Genomic DNA, 21,683 nt, shown 5'->3' on the forward strand with positions numbered 1-21,683 from the left:
GGCAGAGTGAAGGAAAAGCAGCCAACAAGTGCTCAGCATATGTGGGAACTCCTTCAAGACTGTTGGAAAAGCATTCCAGGTGAAGCTGGTTGAGAGAATGCTACAAGTGTGCAAAGCTGTCATCAAGGCAAAGGGTGGCTATTTGAAGAATCTGAAATATAAAATATATTTTGATTTGTTTAACACTTTTTTGGTTACTACATGATTCCATATGTGTTATTTCATAGTTTTGATGTCTTCACTATTATTCTACAATGTAAAAATAGTAAAAATTAAGAAAAACCCTTGAATGAGTACGTGTGTCCAAACTTTTGACTGGTACTTTAAGTATTCAGTCCCTTTACTCAGTACTTTGTTGAAGCATCTTTGGCAGTGATTACAGCATCAAATCTTCTTGGGTATGAAGCTACAAGCTTGGCACACCTGTATTTGGAGAGTTTCTCCCATTCTTCTCTGCAGATCCTCTTAAGCTCTGTCAGGTTGGATGGGGAGCGTCACTGCACAGCTATTTTCAGGTCTTTCCAGAGATGTTCGATCGGGTTCAAGTCCGGGCTCTGGCTGGGCCACTCAAGGAAGTTCAGAGACTTGTCCCGAAGCCTCTCCTGCGTTGTCTTGGCTGTGTGCTTATGGTCATTGTCCTGTTGGAAGGTGAACCTTCACCCCAGTCATAGGTCCTGAGCGCTCTGGAGCAGATTTTCATCAAGGATCTCTCTGTACTTTGCTCTTTTCATCTTTGCCTCGATCCTGACTAGTCTCCAAGTCCCTGCCGCTGAAAAACACCCCCACAGCATGATGCTGCCACCACCATGCTTCACCGTAGGGCTGGTGCCTGGTTTCCTCCAGACGTGACGCTTGGCATTCAGGCCAAAGAGTTCAATCTTGGTTTCATCAGACCAGAGAATCTTGTTTCTCATGGTCTGAGAGTCTTTAGGTGCCTTTTGGCAAACTCCAAGCGGGCTTCTGTCTGGCCACTCTACCATAAAGGCCTGATTGGTGGAGTGCTGCAGAGATGGTTGTCCTTCTGGAAGGTTCTCCCATCTCCACAGAGGAACTCTGGAGCTCTGTCAGAGTGACCATTGGGTTCTTGGTCACCTCCCAGACCAAGGCCCTTCTCCCCCGATTGCTCAGCTCTAGGAAGAGTGTTGGTGGTTCCAAACTTCTTCCATTTAAGAATGATGGAGGCCACTTTGTTCTTGGGGACCTTCAATGCTGCAGACATCTCAGAGCTCTGCAGACAATTCCTTCAACCTCCATGGCTTGGTTTTTGCTCTGACATGCACTGTCAACTGTGGGACCTTTATATAGACAGGTGTGTGCCTTTCCAAATCATATCCAATTTACCACAGGTGGACTTCAATGAAGTTGTAGAAACATCTCAAGGATGATCAATGGAAACAGGATGCACCTGAACTCAATTTCGAGTTTCATAGCAAATGGTCTTAATACTTATGTAAATAAGGTATTTGTTTTTTACTTTTAATACATCTGCAAATATTTCTAAAAACCTGTTTTTGCTTTTTAATTGTGTGTAGATTGATGAGGATAAAAAGTAATTAAATCCATTTTAGAATAAGGCTGTAACGTAACAAAATATAGAAAAAGTCAAGATATCTGAATACTTTCCGAATGCGCTGTATATGTGTGTTATTGGAAACAGCAGGGCTAGCGGCCACACACAGACACAGGGAAGTGCTATGGGCTATCCCCGCTGTGCATACAGAACGGCCATCTATTGCCTCAGTCTATTCCCTCCTCAACACTGGAGTCTGAGAGAGCAATTTGAGTTGAGGAAGTCTGTGCTGAGTGTGAGAGACCTAAAGGCCTAATCTGAATTGTGTTACATTGTGTTACCATCCTCCTGGGTTATTCATGAAACCTGTTGACTGTTATTAGTAATTGGAGGGTTATTTTCTTCAATCTGTTGTTGGTAGGGTAATGCTGATCTGATGCAGGTGTCCCTACACCCGTAATCAGAGGAGAGACAAGGAGGAAACAGAACCTGTGCGATTAACACTAAACACTCAAGCCCTAATCAAGATCTACAGGGTGACTAAACTCTAGTATCCATTTCATAGCACTTATCATCTCTCAATATGTTCTCACTGCTTATATGTATATAGGAACTGTTTTTTGCCTTACTGTACTATAGCTCCTAACATGATGAAAATATCACGCTGTGGTGGGATTCAATTTTGAGCAGCGGTTCAGATGTGGCCACACACTGCGTTTTTGAATGTCTACCATCTTTTATTGCCGCGAACAGAAGCTGGCATCTTCCGAAAGGCCGTAGTTGCCAGCAGGTGCAGCTACTGTTTCCATCAGCCATATATGGAAATACATCTACAGTTGTTTGAATGGAGGAGACCAGAGCCTCCATGGCACTCGAACGCCGATTGGGAAACACAGGGTTTTGATTTCCTGCCGAAGATCTCTTCAAATATTTATCGTCCCTATATTCTGGAGCCATTTGATAATTGACTCTGGGCCAGGTTTTATTATCCCCTCTCTTCATCTGAGCGTGAGGAGCCCTATTAAAGATAGCCCTTTAGCCTCCCACACCGAGCCAGACCTACAGTATTAAACCTGTCTTTGTGTAGTGGCCAACTGCCTCCTTGGACTAGAATCTGCTGACTGTGAAGGGTTCTTCTGTTAAGCTCTCCCTTTCTTCTCTAAATTTGTTTGGGCTGCTTTTCTTTGAAATATATTATTCTGAGGCTTGAGGATTTACCCTAGCCCAGAGATCAGTTTTACTGACTCTGACTCTACCAACGTCCTGCATCCATGTCTTTGTGGGGACTTCTTTTTCTTGCTTAATCCATTCTAAAGGGCTCAATTTATGCCTTCTATTGTGAATGGGATCTGGACAGTCAGCATGTCCTGTATATGTGGAGCCCAGCTATCAGCTTGACCGGAGAATCCGTGTTTTTAGTCCTCAACATAACTTTCATTTAATTTAAAAGCCAGACTTAACATTGTGGCCAGAGATAAGAAAAGACGGTGTGGACTATCCTGTCCCAATCTGTCAGCATGTCTTCTTATAACAGACTGAAATGTATTGTATTATATCCTTTCTCAAAGTTGCTCTAACCTTTCTGACCTTTCCTTTGGACATTTTTAGTAAAGTTTTGACTTTGCTGACTCTTTGCTTTGGTGCTCTGCGGAGCGTGTAATATAATGCGTTGCCGTTCCGTGATCTGGCACAGGCCCCGATCTGTCCCCACAGCGGAACAGTCAGAATACTCCGAACTGAGGAAAGTGCTGTCCTCTGACTTTGGGAGTGCTGACATCTCCATATTCCTGCCCACCCTGCCACCCGCTCCCTCCCAGATCCCTCTGATTGATGTCTGTCTGCCTGGCTGACTATCGTCCGCGTTTCTCCATGAATACAGACATGAATCACAGGGATTAGCATTCCGCTCTTCCTCTCTCTCCCTGCCTCCGTCCGCCTCTTCCTCAGTGGCGTCTCAGTTCCTTACACGCGTCTGGCAGTTCCGCTGACGGTAGGGGGTCTGTGATGAGTGGCTGGGGGCCCCGACAGAGCGAGCCCTGTCGGACGCTACCTCACTCACTGCCACTTCGGACGGCCCTCGTCTCGCTGAATATTTCATGGTGTGATTTGGGATGTAAATTAAAGATGTGTTTCAGGTGAGTTTCACCGGACTGAGTGTTATTCTCTGTGACTGGTAGGGGGAGTGGCCGTTCTAAGGCTGCACTTCACCTTGGCAGTCTCGTAGGGACGCAGGGTTGGAGTGATGGGTCTTTTCTTGGTGTTGTCGTTCTTCGAGACAGTCCTGTTCTGCTTTTTCACAGGGAAATGTAGATACATATAAACTGAGAATGGGTGAAGTGAGGGAAAGGACCCCCTAAAGTATGTTTGTGTGTGTGTGTGTGTGTTTAAATGTTTGTCTGTGTGTGTGTTTATGTAATGTAGGCTATGTGTTTGTGCCAATGAGAGATTTCTAAATGGGTAATGCCTACATCCGACCCTCAAGACTGTAATATTACTCAGCAGCAGCATGGGCTCTATATAGAATGCCACAGGCTCCCTGCGGTGCGACACACACTGACGGCTCAGACAATCAGGAACATTACACAAACATCCTGGAGTGGAAGCAGCTGTTCTAAACTAGAGGAGGATCCTCTCCCCAGCTGGGTTATAGTGTGCTGTTGCCCTCTCTCACCATTTGACCCTGTGTCTAGCACAACACCAGCCCAGCAGGGGATATGTTAATGTTGTAAAACATTTGTCTCATTACTGATTCAAACACTAATAGGAATTTGAATTGACTGATCACGTCAATGCTTCAAATACTCTGCATGATGTGCCTGTGGGATAACAGAGTGGGCTTTGTAAAAGGAAAACGCTGAGCCATTGTGCTCCTGTCTAGAACCGATTTGTCCTCCCTCTGCCTGTCATCCATCACAGTGATGAATGTGTTTCAGGGAACCCATGGACAATTTGTAATCTCCAAAAGACACTGTTTCCTCAGGCCTGAATGGCCTATACTTCAAACTTACGAGTGGTGAATGGGAGAAAAGTACATTTATATATGTAAGCTGACATGCCTGGAGAATGTATGAATATACAATTCATCTCGTTTTTGTTTTTAGTCACTACAATGTTTTTTTAAAGGTCAACTGTCTCCACGTTTTTGCCCCCTCGCTCCGGCACCACCACCTCCTTAACATACACACTGCAAAAAAAGAGTGCGCTACTCTTCTCATTAAAGTGGCAGGCCGTCTAGAAGGCGATGGCAGGGCTAAGCAAGCACTTCAAGATGGAACAGCTGTATGTTTAATTGCTCAACTTGATCTGAATTACAGTAGTGTTTGAATGGCGGCCCGCATCATTAAGTACAGGGACAGTAAGAGACCAGGGCCTGAGACTGAGAGGAATGCTAAGTGTAAAGGGAAATGCCACTTTGCCCATTTGTCTTTTGTTGTCTCTAAAAGTCCCCCTGAACAGAGGTGGGTGAGGGTATAGTGTTTATATATAGACTGGTGGTTACTGACGCTAAAAGGCTTGGATGCGGTTGGAATTGGTTGGTTTGTTGTTGGGAGCCCAAGGTGACCTGGTGCTATAACGATTTTTAGACACTGCCACGGTGTTGGAGTCCCTTCATGCTGTGATGAATGGAAAAGGACAAGCACTAGTATATCTATACATGGTTCAAATCAAAGAAGCACATCAATAAGGGCCATGATGGATGGCATCAATAGGATCTCCCATGGACCATACAGTCTTGCCTCTTCTGTATACCATCAGCATGTTTTTCATGCAAACACCCTGAGCTTTGTTGACTGGCTTCTCTTTCCACTTTAGCTTTATAACCACCGAATTAGAAAGGGTTAATTTAATTCCCTGTAGTCCTGTGAGACTGGAGGACGTTAGGATCTTTACAGGAGGGGGCTGCTTCTCTCTCACTCTCTTTCTCTGTACCCTGTTTCTTTCTCTTTCCCATTTGGTTTCTATTTGGATCTTTCTCTTTACTTTGCTCTCTCTCTATCTCTCGCTCTCTATACCCCCCCCCTCTCCCCCTCTCTCTCTTGTCAACTTTAATGACTATTTCAGAAAGGATTCAGACAAGCCATAAATAATAACAAATAAAGCCTTGTTTCCCTCTTCCTGCTGAGCCAAGTGAAGAATGTAGTTAGAGGTTGCAGTTAGACGGGGTTTGATAATACAGTAATGGTGTTGGACTTAATGAAAAGATATTGCTCTGCCACGTTGCTGCAGGTTGTGTGTGTGTGTGTGTGTGTGTGTGTTTGTGTGTGTGTGCGCACACTTGGAGAGCATGGAAAGGGCAGAGCGGGGCCTGGTAAGGTAACTTCATGTCATTTATCTATTTCTTCATTTACTCTGATGAGCTCTGTCACCATTGGTGTGACCAATTGCCGTGTGCAGGCGGACCCGGGGTGTGTGTGTGTGTGTCTTAAGATGCGGGTGTTCTATGAAGAGTGATGAGGCCTGTGTCCCCTCTGCACCTCTCTAAGGACTTATTCCAGCAGCAGGGCTGAGAGGAAGTGTCCTCATGGAGTAATGGAGTGGACGACTGAGCCTAATGGAGGACTAACGAGGAGGAAAATAAGCAGAGCAATCTTCATCCGCCCATCCCCTCCCCTCTGACTGACTGACTGACTGTACACACTCAGCCCACTGGACACAGACGTCAGTTCAACGTCTATTTTTGATTTACAAAGTGGTTGAGTTGTCAACTAACGGGAATTCAACGTTTAATCAACAAAAAAATTCACCATGTCATTGGATTTAAGTTAGAAGTTGGTTGAAAGTGGCCTCCCGAGTGGCGCAGCGGTCCAAGGCACTGCATCGCACTGCGTCACTACAGCCCAGAGTTCGATCCCAGGCTGTGTCACAGCCGGCCGTGACCGGGGGGCCACAAGAGGCGGCGCACAATTGGCCCATCATCGTCCGGGTTAGGGGAGGGTTTGGCCGGCCGGGATTTCCTTGTCCCATCGCGCTCTAGCGACTTCTTGTGGCGTGCCGGGCGCCTGCAAGCTGACTTCGTACGCCAGTTGTACAGTGTTTCCTCCGACACATTGGTGTGGCTGGCTAAGCGAGCAGAGTGTCAAGTAGCAGTGCGACTTGGCAGGGTCGTGTTTCGGAGGACGCATGGCTCTCGACCTTCGCCTCTCCCAAGTCTGTACGGGAGTTGCAGTGATGGGACAAGACTGTAACTACCAATTTTTGTACACACAAAAAAATAATTTTTTAACAAGTTGGTAGAAAAAAATACTGAATTCGCTTACGTTGATGACTTTTCAAATCCAATCTGTTTTTCACTGATCCAAACATCCAAACATGTATGCATGGCACTAAAGGGTACAGAAAGCACCTCCTTCTCCAAACAGCTAGGCTGCCCACCACAGCTGAAACAGAGCAGTACCTAGCCAATTGCTTTGCCCTAGTTTTTGTCAGGCCCGCAATCTGGAGGCCACACACTGCAAGCCTATGTATGTGGCCGAGACTGCCAAATATCAGCTTGCACCTACTCCCGAGGCTGTCCAAGTGTGCCACGAGGAGTTGGTATTTAAGCAGCTTCTCTGCAAAGGCCTGCTCCATGTAGCTGTCAAATGAGCAGCCCACTTCCAAAATGAGCACCTCACCCTGGCCTCAACAACAATATATGGCATATTTGGCACACAGGAAAACACATCACCATCATCATCAAACCAGCTTCCCCTTACACAAGAATGTTTATGCATGTGTGCTGTTGGTGAGACTACCTGTCTCGCTGGCTATCAGGTCGACAAGGCGGTCATGTCTAGCAATGCACAAATCCTTGTATGAACAGCAGCCATTCACAACATAGGCAATGGACTCCCTTACATTTGACTCATGTAGAATACAAAATGGGGGGCTAGATTATATTTTGTTTGTAAAACTTGCAGCCTCGACTTAACATCCTCTCCAACGGCAGCATTCTGGTACATGGACAGAGGTCAGCACAGTCCAGAGCAGTGAGTTTCTCCTGCAGCCTCAGGCCAGTCCAGTGTTGCAGTAACTGCATCCGTCTGATACCAAGGAGTGTTTTCCTGGATGCAGGATGAGACGTTCCATCATGGGTGACAGAAACCTACACACACACACACACACACACACACACACACACACACACACACACACACACACACACACACACACACACACACACACACACTCTCTGACTGACAGCCACATAACAATTATTTCCCTTGACTCCTCAGTGACAGAGAGAGTGGTTAGAGCCTAGCTTTGTGATATCCTCTTTCTAGCACGCTATCAAGGTCAGTTCTAACGAGTTTGGGATTTTACAAAGCTACTAGATAGTTATCAGAAACCTACATTTGGATAGTGCTAGGTCTCTCTGTACTTGCCGAATTTAAAATGTAACCTTGCAAACTTTCAATTCCAAGTAAAATCAATAGTTTGTCTTCAGATTGTAGTGTAAAAGGAAAGAGGGTTAGGGAATGACCTTAGAGAACACTGCAACTCCAGTTAAAGTTTCCTATGATTGGATGATTGAATCCATAGCCATTGTTTGTGTGGTGGTGAGTCTGCTCACTGGAACATGTGACAGGTGATTAGTTAAATGTTTGTCTCAGGGTGATTTCGAGCCTATTGAACAGCAGCCAGTTTCATAAGTACTCTGTCTCTGTCACACACACAGAAACACAGGCACGAAGCAAGGAGCTACAGGCACTGCAGGGAGATGTACTTCCTGTCCTGTTGTCATTCCCCAAGGGGGGACATTTTCAGCCAGCAGTCTTTTATGACTTTTACTTCATTCCCTTTCTACTTCTCTACTTCCTTTTTCTATTTCTGGAAATAATTGAGATGCCTCTACACACTGTGTGTGTGCGTGCGCGTGCTGAGAGACATGTGTGGCTCTGAAGCAGCAGACAGACAGTCTCACAGCTAGTCAGGCTGATCTGCATGCCTGTACTGTGTTATGATATCATAGTTGTGTGTGTCATGTGGTGCGCTGCCATCTGTCTCTGGTCTCTGTGGCATGCTGGGCAGGCACTGGTCAGTGGAGTGGGCACCACTACTGCTGGGCAGCACTGCAGCCTTTCCACTCTCTCCCACAGTCAGAGGGAGACGTCACCTTTCAAAGTTTCCAGCTCACACATACACGGGTCCCGCCGGGTCCGAGACCCGGCACCTATTATCCAAATGAGAGCCTGGCGGACCTGAGACCCGGTACCTTTCGTTATTTTAATTATCTACAAAAAATTGGTGTCCACATTTAATTTTCCACGGCCAACAACACGAGTAAGCAACAGCAAAATTCATACAACCCCATAGTAGAATAGTTTACATATTAAATTGTTCAGCCTGCTGCAGTCTGTGCGAGAAAATAATATTCCTCTCGAGGCGCATTCAAATTGCGAGTGCTGCACAGGGAGAGAAATATGTGTGCCCAGTCATTGTAGCCTAACATTCTTAATGCAGTCGCGGTAAAACATACCTTTTGAAAGCAGTTTTGATGGCCACTGAATCCAAGAAATGTGTAAAATGCAAAATTTTAGAACCAGAGTTTTTAGCAGTGGGTCATGGTTTAATTGCGCTTTAAATCAAATTGTATTTGTCACATACGCCGAATACAACAGGTGTAGACCTTACAGTAAAATGCTTACTTACAAGCCCTTAACCAACAATGCAGTTTTAAGACAAAATAAGTGTTAAAGTATTTACTAAATAAACTGAAGTAAACAATAAATAAATACAAATGAAAATGAAAAAAATAAATAATAGAAAGATAACAAATAATTAAAGAGCAACAATAAAATAATTATAATGAGGCTATATACAGTGGGTACAGAGTCAATGTGCGGGGGCACAGGTTAGTCGAGGTAATTTTGCCTTGCAAAAGTATTATTCCACCTTGGCATTTTTCCTATTTTGTTGCATTACAACCTGCAATTTAAATTGATTTTTATTTGGATTTCATGTAATGGACATACACAAATAGTCCAAATTGGTGAAGTGAAATGAAAAAAATAACTTGTTTAAAAAAAAATCTAAAATATTAATAACAGAAAGTGGTGCGTGCATATGTATTCACCCCCTATGCTATGAAGCCCCAAAATAAGATCTGGTGCAACCAATTACCTTCAGAAGTCACATAATTAGTTAAATGAAGTCCACCTGTGTGCAATCTAAGTGTCACATGATCTGTCACATGATCTCAGTATATACACACCTGTTCTGAAAGGCCCCAGAGTCTGCAACACCACTAAGCAAAGGGCACCACCAAGCAAGCGGCACCATGAAGACCAAGGAGCTCTCCAAACAGGTCAGGGACAAAGTTGTGGAGAAGTACAGATCAGGGTTGGGTTATAAAAAAAAATCAGAAACTTTGAACATCCCACCATTAAATCCATAATTTAAAAAATTAAAGAATATGGCACCACAACAAACCTGCCAAGAGAGGGCCGCCCACCAAAACTCACGGACCAGGCAAGGAGGGCATTAATCAGAGAGGCAACAAAGAGACCAAAGATAACCCTGAAGGAGCTGCAAAGCTCCACAGCGGAGATTGGAGTATCTGTCCATAGGACCACTTTAAGCCGTACACTCCACAGAGCTGGGCTTTACGGAAGAGTGGCCAGAAAAAAGTAAGCAAACACATTTGGTGTTCGCCAAAAGGCATGTGGGAGACTCCCCAAAAATATGGAAGAAGGTACTCTGGTCAGATGAGACTAAAATTGAGCTTTTTGGCCATCAAGGAAAACGCTATGTCTGGCGAAAACCCAACACCTCTCATCACCCCAAGAACACCATCCCCACAGTGAAGCATGGTGGTGGCAGCATCATACTGTGGGCATGTCTTTCATCGGCAGGGACTGGGAAACTGGTCAGAATTGAAGGAATGATGGATGGTGCTAAATACAGTGAAATTCTTGAGGGAAACCTGTTTCAGTCTTCCAGAGATTTGAGACTGGGACGGAGGTACACCTTCCAGCAGGACAATGACCCTAAGCATACTGCTAAAGCAACACTCAAGTGGTTTAAGGGGAAACATTTAAATGTCTTGGAATGGCCTAGTCAAAGCCCAGACCTCAATCCAATTGAAAATCTGTGGTATGACTTAAAGATTGCTGTACACCTGCAGAACCCATCCAACTTGAAGGAGCTGGAGCAGTTTTCCCTTGAAGAATGGGCAAAAATCCCAGTGGCTAGATGTGCCAAGCTTATAGAGACATACCGCAAGAGACTTGCAGCAGTAATTGCTGCAAAAGGTGGCTCTACAAAGTATTGAATTTGGGGGGGGGGGGTGAATAGTTATGCACTCTCAAGTTTTCTGTTTTTTTGTCTTATTATTTGTTTGTTTCACCCCCAAAAATATTTTGCATCTTCAAAGTGGTAGGCATGTTGTGTAAATTAAATGATACAAACCCCCCAAAAATCGATTTTAATTCCAGGTTGTAAGGCAACAAAATAGGAAAAATGCCAAGGAGGGTGAATACTTTCGCAAGCCACTGTACATGTAGGTAGAGGTAAAGTGACTATGCATAGATAATAAACAGAGTAGCAGCAGCGTTTGGACCTAGACTTGGCGCTCCGGTACCGCTTGCGGTGCGGTAGCAGAGAGAACAGTCTATGACTAGGGTGGCTGGAGTCTTTGGCAATTTTTAGGGCCTTCCTCTGACACCGCCTGGTATAGAGGTCCTGGATGGCAGGAAGCTTGGCCCCAGTGATGGACTGGGCCGTACACACTACCCTCTGTAGTGCCTTGCGGTCGGAGGCAGAGCATTTGCCATACCAGGCAGTGATGCAACCAGTCAGGATGCTCTCGATGGTGCAGCTGTAGAATCTTTGAGGATCTGAGGACCCATGCCAAAGCTTTTCAGTCTCCTGAAGGGAATAGGCGTTGTCGTGCCCTCTTCACGACTGTCTTGGTGTGTTTGGACCATGACAGTTTGTTGGTGATGTGGACACCATGGAACTTGAAGCTCTCAACCTGCTCCACTACAGCCCCGTCGATGAGAATGGGGGCGTGCTCGGCCCTCCTTTTCCTGTAGTCCACGATCATCTCCTTTGTCTTGATCACGTTGAGGGAGAGGTTGTTATCCTGGCACCACACTGCCAGATCTCTGAACTCCTCCCTATAGGCGGTCTCATCGTTGTCTGTGATCAGGCCTACCACTGTTGTGTCGTCGGCAAAGTTAATGATGGTGTTGGAGTCGTGCTTGGCCATGCAGTCATGGGTGAACAGGGAGTACAGGAGGGGACTGAGCATGCACCCCTGAGGGTTCCCCATGTTGAGGATCAGCGTGGCAGATGTGTTGTTACCTACCCATACCACCTGGGGGCAGCCCGTCAGGAAGTCCAGGATCCATTTGCAGAGGGAGGTGTTTAGTCCCAGGGTCCTTAGCTTAGTGATGTGCTTTGAGGGCACTATGGTGTTGAACACTGAGCTGTAGTCAATGAATAGCATTCTCACGTAGGTGTTCCTTTTGTCCAGATGGGAAAGGGCAGTGTGGAGTGCAATAGAGATTGCGTCATCTGTGGAGCTTTTGGGGCGGTATGCAAATTGGAGTGGGTCTAGGGTTTCTGGGATAATGGTATTGATGTGAGCCATGACCAGGGCGCCAATGGCGTTGAATGCATAGGGAAGACCAGGGCTAAATGTAACACGGGTCAGATGTAACAGGTAGGCCTACATTATATCAAAGATTATCTATTATATTGACAAGATAGTTGAGTGACCGCTCTAACAATGGGTCAGGAGGTGAGATCAAGTGGGACCATTCTAGCCAATGATGGTGCATTTCCACATAACACGTTGGGGGCGATGAAACAACGGAGCCCCATTCATTTTCAATGGAGGGAAGGGAAGTGAAGTGGGCGGGGGGACCGTTGGGCGATTCGAGCATGGGCGAGGATGCGTGAACAGGGCGGGACCAAAGTTGGGGAAAGCCATAGAGAATGATAGATAAAGCATCCGTATATAGTTCCCATTATGGCATCTGTGAGCACACGGGCAGCGCCATTGAGGCAATCTCCATTTTGAAGTAGTCCATTTTCTTTTTCAGGATTGGCTGATCCCTCCTGATGACCCGGTTGGACATGACTCAAACAGGGTCACCAGGAGGGATCAGCCAATGAAGTTGGAAATCTCACCCAGTTGACTACATTAAAATGGTGGAGGCCCATGCTAAAGCAGCCTTTTGGCCGCAAGAGGCCTCTATTATTCTCTATGGGGAAAGATTAACTTTTTGCAAATACTCCGGGACATTGCGGCGCTATTGACCAATCTAAGCTCATTATATCTTCCAGCCCCTACTGGATTGTCTGTTAAATCCTAGCACTACCTAGCCTGCTTTCTAGCTTGCTAGCACCCACATGAGGGCGAACCCAGAGAGGAAGAAGCGAAGTGAGAGGTTTGACTCTAGCCAAAATCTGTCCAAAATAAGCCCAATGTGTTTCTATGGGCTTATTTTCGACCTAAGCTTGTCACCTGCCGTCCCGACTTTGGGACAACAACTCCCATTGTGAGGGCGGAGACATGAGCATATTGTCATTATATACAGATCTCTGGCGAAGCTACCGTGGCTATCCAAATTATCGTGTTATGTGGAAATTGGGCATGATTAGAGGGCAGATATGCGTGTGAACAACAGGCCGAAATGCCACGTACGTCAACTTTTATCAGTGCATTCTAACAACCAAACCATTATGAAACTTTTATTTGAACATATAAGTCTCACGAAGCAAATTAGCAATTCATTTTTTTGTTGATCAAAAATCGACACTCTCATTGACCTCCATACAAAAATGTCTCACTTTGTGGTATTATTTTTCGTGGACAGATTTTGGGCGGAGTAAACCCTCTTTCTTAGCCTCTTCCTCTCTAATTATATTCACAGTACATGATCCTTAGTTGGCTGAGTGCCAGTGGAACGTTTTATTTGGGACATTCAAGTCCTCAATGTTGGTATAATGAGCAACAAGATAGCCTAATGTTTAGACTTTAGAGTTAAGTGATCTCGCTAATGATGAGCCCAATGGGGTAAATGCAGATGGGCAACCCTCAGCCTATTTATTTATAGCCACTATGCTGAATCAGGTGGGCTACATCCGGTGATAATGCTTATTGTTAAATAGCACACCTGCCTGATAATATGGACCAATATGTTATATTGAGCTCATTTCTGGAAGGGGAAATTATATTGTAGATGTATGTGCGCGCCCCCGAACTAGGGACCCCCCACCTCCCAATCGAACACACACACACACACACACACACACACACACACACACACACACACACACACACACACGATCTAATTTAGCCACCGTGCTCAGTGTGTAACCATACATGTAGGCAGCCACCCAGAGTCAGTAGGGAGCTGTGTGTCAGGAGTGGAGACCACTTGGGAGCTGGTGATTGAATAGCACACCATCACTGGCTCAGAGGTCGAGGGGAGAGAGGGAGGAAGTGAGAGAGAGAGTCTCTACGATGTAGACTATAGTATTAGCAGAGGTGACGATGTCACACACTTTTTTTGTAGATACAGTAGTGTGTCAGCGTTATGTGTGAAGCACCTTGTCAAGGTCGGCTTGCTAGGGGAGAGGTAGAGGATGCCAAAAACTGTACTCCAACCTGGCTCTGTCCAACCCTCTACCCTTCTCTCCGTACCTAAGCCTATCCACTACAGGTGTTTTTGCTCTGTTCATCAATCTCTCACTATCTACTTCTCTGTCCTCTGACTGTGCTCCAAATTACCTCCCTTCCCACTGAATGGGCCTGTCATTAGGGCCATTGTGCAGGGGTTTGTGGGAATGGTCTGGTAATGGCCTGGTGTCATGTTGTACTGTACCTCTGATTTGAAACCCGATCCAGCTGTCCGGGAGATGTGATTTATATCATTCATGAGAGGCCATTTGATTCCACGTGACGTTTTCTTTCATTGAGCAAACGAACTGCTGAAACAGTGCACTGATATATGAATGTGACATTTGCAATATCAATGTTTACAAGAGTGTATTCATTACGGTTAATGCTCTTCTAATACCACTGTAATCATCCACTAAATGAGTGTAATCAAGCAGTGTAACACTCACTACAGCAGCTGGGAAATGTCAGAATGTAATTGTTACTTATTGACCCTAGTCTAACAATGGGAGTTTGCAGGGTTTTAAAGTTATCTGTCGTGGATATGGTCTATTAAAGTTCTTGGTCAAGCATTAACCATATCATTTTAAGCCCCATAACAATCATAAATAATGGATACAACATTATGTTAATGTTGGTCAGTGGTAATAATGGTAATGTTGACTATTGTGTTTTCTTGTGCTTTCAGCTTGTGTGAAGGGAGGAAGTTGTGAAGTCAGCGAAGGACAAGCAGTTACTGTTCGGTTACAGACCCGGAGTAAGGCTTGGCTCAGTACCCCAGAGCGAACCAAGCCTTCTTTCAGAGGATCCTCTTCTTCAACACAGTAATACCCTACCAGTGACTGGTCAAATCCATTCACACACAGACAGACACAGAACTTTTCGCACTTATGTCCTCGCTTTTGAAAGAAAGGAGTTTTCAAACCTATAACTACACACTCTATAGGAAGACTGCAGTGTGAAAGTGTTTTCTTGTTAGACCCCCACACGGCTATAGACAGAGGCCCACTCATTGTCCCTTCCCTGGAGAAAAAGGCTTATTTAGCATCTAACGCTAGCACGACGTGCTGCGCGTTGCTTTCACATTCAGCACCATTGATCCACTGACCACACTGTGATCTCATTAGCATTCTAGCCTCTTATTTTTTAACACACACACACAGGCAACCCTCCGAATGACACATTGTTTTCACAAAGATTATTGGTCCTGTTGACCATGAGGCACATGCTGCTGTCAGCTCGTTCAATCACCATCCACTACAGACAACACCTGGGTATGAGGGTCCCATCTACACACCATTAGCCCCCACTGAGAGAACTGGAGAGTACTACTGCACTACCCTGTTGCCCTGTGTTGTACTGCAATGTTTATTCACTCTGGCAGGTGTTAGTGTCATGTCCTATCTGTCCAGGAGGCTGTCCGTGTGAGTGGATACGACAGGGCTATGATAAACACTTGCTGTTGTCGTCTTCTACTGCCTACGGGTCGGTCACTGTGAGGGGAAGAGGTCCTGGGTCTGATCATACTGTTTTGTCTATCACCCTGTCAGAAGGGATCAAGACCAAATCTCTTTTGAAGTAGACACTTCATCTCAAAGAGACTAACCTGGATAAACAAAGGCTGAATAGAATACATCAGTCTGTCCATCCACTGTGGCCCACCTCTTGCCCACTCCCCCCACCATCCAGTCTGTGTGTAAGTTCTGCCGCCAGGCTGCTTGGAGAATGAACGATGTCACCACCCTGGACTATGAGCTGCTGCTATCCCCCGGGCCCTCCCTCCCTGGGGCCCCCAGCAGCCCTCCTCTGGTGGGGGGCGACGCGGAGCAGAGGACGGCCTTTGCCTTTGTGGGGCTCCTCATGCTCTTCCTGGTCTTCCTGCTGGTGCGCTGCTTCCGCATCCTGCTGGACCCCTACAGCCGCATGCCATCCTCCTCCTGGACCGAACACAAGGAGGGCGTAGAGAGGGGGCAGTTTGACTACGCCCTGGTCTAGACCTGGGTCGTGTTCATTAGGCACCAAACGGAAGAAAGGGGACTGAAACAGGGAGGGACTACCCAAACTTGTCCAATAAGAAAATGTTGTTTTCGTTTTCCGTTGCACAACGTTTCGCTACGGTGTGCCCTAATGAAAACGACCCTGGTAGGGTCTAAAGGGGGCAGTTTGACTGGCCCTGCTGTAGAAACAGAGACCACAGTTGTGAAGACCGGCTCCCTCAACACCCAGACCAAGACCTTTGATTACCTGCTGGTGCAGAGATGGAGGAAAAGGGGCCTCAAGACCCACACCAAAACCAGACCACCAGACTGCTTGAGACCCAGACTGTAACCAAGACAAGACCATTTGAGACCCAGACTTCTTGCAACTCTGAGCCAGAGGTAGAAAGGGGTTGTACTGCAATGCTAGCTTTAACCCTATGCTGCATTGCCCTCAGAAGACTTCCTCCTCCTGTTCTAGTCCCTGTAGATTTGCTAAAATGCAGGGGAGCGCTGACAAAGCCATCACAAACATAATGGGATTACAAACAAGATCTCTCTAGATCTGGGTTTCCCAAACTCAGTCCTGGGGACCCCAAGGGGTGCACGTTTTGGTTTTTGCCCTAGCACTACACAGCTGATTCAAATAATCAACTAATCATCAAGCTTTGATTATTTGAATCCATTATGTAGTGCTAAGGCAAATAACTAAACGTGCACCCCTTGGGGTCCCCAGGACCGAGTTTGGGAAACACTGCTCTAGATGAACCGTATAGTCTATATCATAGTAGCTGGCAATATTTACATCACACCTGTTTCTGCACCTCCAGTTTATGATTTGTTAAAGTATATTTGACAGTCATGACCTTTTTAATATTGATTGTCCTCTGACAAATGATCAATTTTAGCTATATATTACAACTGTTTACAGATGCAGCCGCCCCTTTAAGAAACCAGACTGGTGATTTGTCTACAAATAAACATTATTAGTGTGTTTTGTGTTGGTATAACTGAAACAAAGCCATATCTATAGTATCTACATTTATATCTACATGTTGTTTGGTTGCCCTGTTAGCTTTAACCACCCTGCCAAGCTTGGTGAAAACATGTACTCTACAACTGCGACTTTTAGAAAGACCAGAAATTCTGACTCAAGTTTCCTTTTGCTAATGTTTTCTCAGATTTGTAGCGCTCTCAATCTTGTCTTTTGACTGTGATTCTTGAGCTAGCCTAGCTACACATTGTAACGTGAAATGTGAATGCTTCCATATATGAAGCACCGCAATTTTTCAACTAACCTCTACACCGCATGAGGAGGTTCCTCGCTATCTTATCTGCCGCACATCTCACATTTCCCAACATCTTTGCCGGAACTAGTCTATGCGCGTCACACAGTGCGACCAACACAAAGATCTACACACATGCAAGAGGCATTTAAAAAATATATATTTTGGGGGAACTCAGTAGTGGTCTCAACTTACTTTTGAGTTAGAATAGTAGAAAACACAAGGTCCAATTTCTAAACCTGGTTGTGCATCAGTAATGTTACTCTTGTTATATGTCACTCACTGACAGTCACTCAATTAGCCCATGTCAGTTAAAAATTTTTTAGATTGATAAATTAGTCTAGTTAGTCTAGCTAGCTATCTTATCATGGCTGAATTACCGTGCCTAGGGACACTGACCTCCAGGGGGGCCCCATTGATTGTGTTAGTCACTCAGATATCATATTAACATGGCAAAATGTGTAGAATTGCAGGGAATTAGCTTTAAAACTGCAAACATTTCTCCCCACCCGATGGCAAAATGTGTAGAATTGCAGGAAATTAGCTATAAAACTAAAAACAAAAATCTGTAAAGCAATCTTATGTTTACCTATTGTTAATAAAATAATTTTTCTGCTAACAGGATCTGTACATAATAAATTATAGTTTTTAATCCCAGTGCTGAGTTAATGTGTAGCGGCTAATTGTATAGGTGAATGAAGCTACAGCAACCAATGTGATAATGTCTGGGGTCATTTTTGCTGTTCTCCAAATAGCATTTTAGAGTTTTTAAATTCTATAGAAATGCAGTAAATGAGCTTCAACTTTCTTAAACCCAGAGCAGGCAGCTTTGCTTGCGTTTAAGATTTGTAAGTAGATATCTTTCATAACTGCTTTGTATTTGCGACGCAGGGTTTAATTTTGTGAAATAAAATTGAGTTTTCTTCTATTTGTGTTTCCAGTGTGGGAGTAAATGTTTGGAGTGGGTAGATTACTCTTCCTGTAAAATCAATAAAGCATTTCACCACATTACTCCACTTTAATCACTTTAACGAAGCACTAATGGGACATTCACAGGGCTGGAAAATGAAACTCCAAGACAATCCTTTAAAAATATAACCCACAATACTTTTATTGCCATTTATGTCACTGACAAAAGTTTACAAAATGATGAGAATCCCTCATTTGATAGATGTACCCAATTGATGATACATCTTGGATGGATGGATTTGTCCCAGCATATAAGAGTTTAGAAAATTGTAAAAGACAGGTTTGTGAGGGATGTTCAGTTTTGCCCCAGATAGAGGTATGGTATAGCTTAATGGTTTTCATTGAAACCATCAGCTGGTTTCTACACCCCCCTGAACACCTCTGAAGAACTAACGTTTGAGTTCTTTACTCCCTCAAATTCGAATCAGAATTGACCGATCGGGCGTTGATAACAGTGAAGTTCAAGGTTGCCACTGAAGCTGAGATACAGTATGCACACGCACATTCTTTCCTTAACATAGTGGCAAATAAAATAACAAACAGATTAAAAAATATTAAAAGTATACAAAGTTCCCATGTTAAATGTTTATGCATAAATATAGCCCAGGCTGTGGGAACAATGCAGTAACCTTGCATGTTCAGAGAGCAAAATCATAGTTGAGCACCAGAGATAGGTTGCCAGTGTGATAGAGTGAGATAAATGGCCACCTTGAGTTTGCATTGATCCTATAGCTTGTTACAGTGTCAACTTCACAATACTGAGACATACTGTAGAGTGAGAATGTTACTATGGCTGTGTGTTTTGGTCTCTGACACTCAATTTAGCCTGGTCCCAGATCTGTTTGTGCCGTCTTGCCAACACCTATGGTAGTTGCAACAAACTCATCTAGGACTAGGCTGCTGGAAATCCGCACCCACTAACCGACAGCATTATGAGCTCAGAGACTACAGTATGAGCTGAGTAGGACAATGATAGGTAAACAGTGGTACTTAATAAAGGCCATGTTCTAATCTACTGCATGATCACAAAATGGATGCCACTTTAGGATTCGATCTTTTCTTTTTTTCTGAGCAAAACAAAGTCACCAGCACTTTAAGGACTTCAATCTTGGGTTTACAATAAGAATTTGGTTAGGACAGCCTTGACGCTTTTAAAAAACAACATCAAAAACATCTACATTTCACTTAAAAATATACAATTTAATTTTCAAGAAGCAAGTTCGATAATATTGGTTCTCAGCATTAAGACATTACAAAAGACAGACAAACACAAAACAAAAATAAACCTAGTAAAAATGTCACTTTTCGCAATCAAGATTCAAGACCGCAATCTTTTTTTGTACAGAGTAAGAGATGTAATTATTTAGCACCTTTTTCTCATTGAGAAAAAAAACGAAGTATGACCTGATGGATGCTTGTTTTCAGTAAGGTTCGGTGTTCACCTATGTGTGTATTGTATATGTGAGTGTGTGCATTTATGTGTTCTGTAAAAATCCCAAACGTTAACTGTCTGTTTGTAGTAGTGTTGTCATGTACCAGAGGTTGTTACAGTATGTTTCGTCTCCAGCTATGTTTCTCTATGGGCTGCAGATGGTTCAGCCGTCCAAGAGTTCTCACTGCCAGTCAGAATGTAAACTCTCAGAAAAGCTGAATCCCTCAGGACCTGTTTGCTGCGTTTCAAAGCAAATCTCCCTGATTAAATTCAATAAGCAGTTTCAGTGCATGATAATAAAACTGCAGCACCACTAGTACAATGTCCTGGCAGCCTATTGGAGAGAGGACCTAAGGCTTCGATGTAGACATTGCCCCTAACCACAGAGCTAGGATCAGATTACCCTACCACAATCCTAACTTTAACTGTTAAGGATAATAAAACAAGATCTGAACCTGGAACAGTGATTAGGGGTGACTTTTACCTCCTCTGTCTGAGACACTGGACATGGTTCATGCTGAGGGACAGTGTGGCCCTCTCCTGGCCAGAGGAGGCATTACAACAGCGCTAATGTATGGTGAGTGGAGGAGATGAGTGAGAAGAATTGAGGTAACAGAACACGGGCCGGCAGCACACTGCATCACACCAGAGGGTCCCTGCTTACCACTGCTTTACATGAAAACATGATTATAAACAGTATAAAGCTGGTGTTTTACTCCTAGAGTTGATACTATGCATGATGACCAACTCTCCATTACATTAGTGTTAAACCTGACGTTGCGTAAATGTTGCAGTCCTTCTTGTGAACATTTTTTGAACACTACAATACATTAACAGACACATTAGAATACTGAGTAGGGTGAAGCATGACCTCTAACCCCAATGTTGTGATTTCACAGAGATTACAGACAGGTGAGGGACTGCTTGGACCACCATTCACCAACACATACCCCTATTTCTCTCCAAGCAAATCAGTGGTTCTTACATTTCCACTTCACCATAAGAAGATTGTCCTACACAAACTCAACTCAACAGTAAAATACTTATTCCTTTCTACTTTATAACACTTTCTTTACCATTTCAAACATTTTCAGCTTTTTGTGCATCTCCTTCCATTTCCACTTCTCCCAGTGCTTCATGGATTCGAAGGCATGAATCAATTCTCGTCAGCCATTTTGTGTGTAAAATCTAAAATGGCAGGGGTTTGTGGTCCAAACACTGCATACCTTTCTGTAATCTCCTCCACTCGTTCTCCAAGTGGAATAGGAGGGGTGGGTCAGGGAAAAAATAAAATAAAGAACCTTGACAATTAAAAAGTGGTGGTTGGGCTGGTTGACTCAGTCTTTCAAAGCCCCCTACCCCGATTGGTTGGGGATGGTCCTGGGGTTAAGGTCAAGGGTCAGAGGGGTCATTATAAAGTCAGTCCAGGGGCTGAAAGGGAAGAATGGAGGGAGCCTAGGGAGGATTGGAGTGCTTGCAGCTCAGTGCAGGTGGATGTGCAGCTTGATGCGTAGGGCGTCTCCTATCTCTCCCAGCAGATAGTCGCTGTCGTGTTCATCCTCCAGCTGTCGGAGGCGCCACGGCCCGAACAAGGGCAGGCTGGCGATCTCCAGGCGGTAGGAGCCGGGGGGAGGCGGCTTCCTGCCCAACCTCAGCACGCTCTTCCCGTCGCGGCGCTCCAGCAGGCGGAAGTGCTCGCCCTGGTTGCCGTGGGTGATGACATAGCGCACGTGGTGCTCCAGGGGTTCCAGGGCAGGCAGCAGCTCCAGCAGGGGCTCCTTGTTGTGCAGTGAGGCCAGGCTCAGGTTCATGGGGATGGACTCCTGGATGTCCACACTGGCCATGCTCACCTCCTAGAGAGATGGAGAGGAGAGGGTCAGCACATAGCAACATAAAA

General features: G+C 44.9%; 2 protein-coding genes across 3 annotated transcripts in view; one reads left to right on the top strand and one right to left on the bottom strand.

The window, feature by feature from the left end:
- Positions 1–16,721, top strand: part of LOC121533590 (cortexin-1-like) — a 33,033-nt gene extending 16,312 nt beyond the window's left edge. The window contains 2 exon segments of the mRNA XM_045205802.1: positions 14,812–15,924; positions 15,927–16,721. Coding sequence (XP_045061737.1) covers positions 15,856–15,924; positions 15,927–16,118 — 261 coding nt within the window. The 5' untranslated portion in view covers positions 14,812–15,855 and the 3' untranslated portion in view covers positions 16,119–16,721.
- Positions 16,722–18,470: 1,749 nt separating this feature from the next.
- LOC121533591 (fibrillin-2) overlaps positions 18,471–21,683 on the bottom strand; it is a 67,028-nt gene continuing 63,815 nt past the window's right edge. For both annotated transcript variants that reach the window (XM_041839673.2, XM_041839672.2), the window contains exon 64: positions 18,471–21,639. In XM_041839673.2, the coding sequence (XP_041695607.2) occupies positions 21,268–21,639 (372 nt within the window). In that variant the 3' untranslated portion in view covers positions 18,471–21,267. The remainder of the gene's footprint in view (positions 21,640–21,683) is intronic.

Source organism: Coregonus clupeaformis, chromosome 20 (genome assembly GCF_020615455.1).
Source record: "Coregonus clupeaformis isolate EN_2021a chromosome 20, ASM2061545v1, whole genome shotgun sequence".
Lineage (NCBI taxonomy): Eukaryota > Metazoa > Chordata > Actinopteri > Salmoniformes > Salmonidae > Coregonus > Coregonus clupeaformis.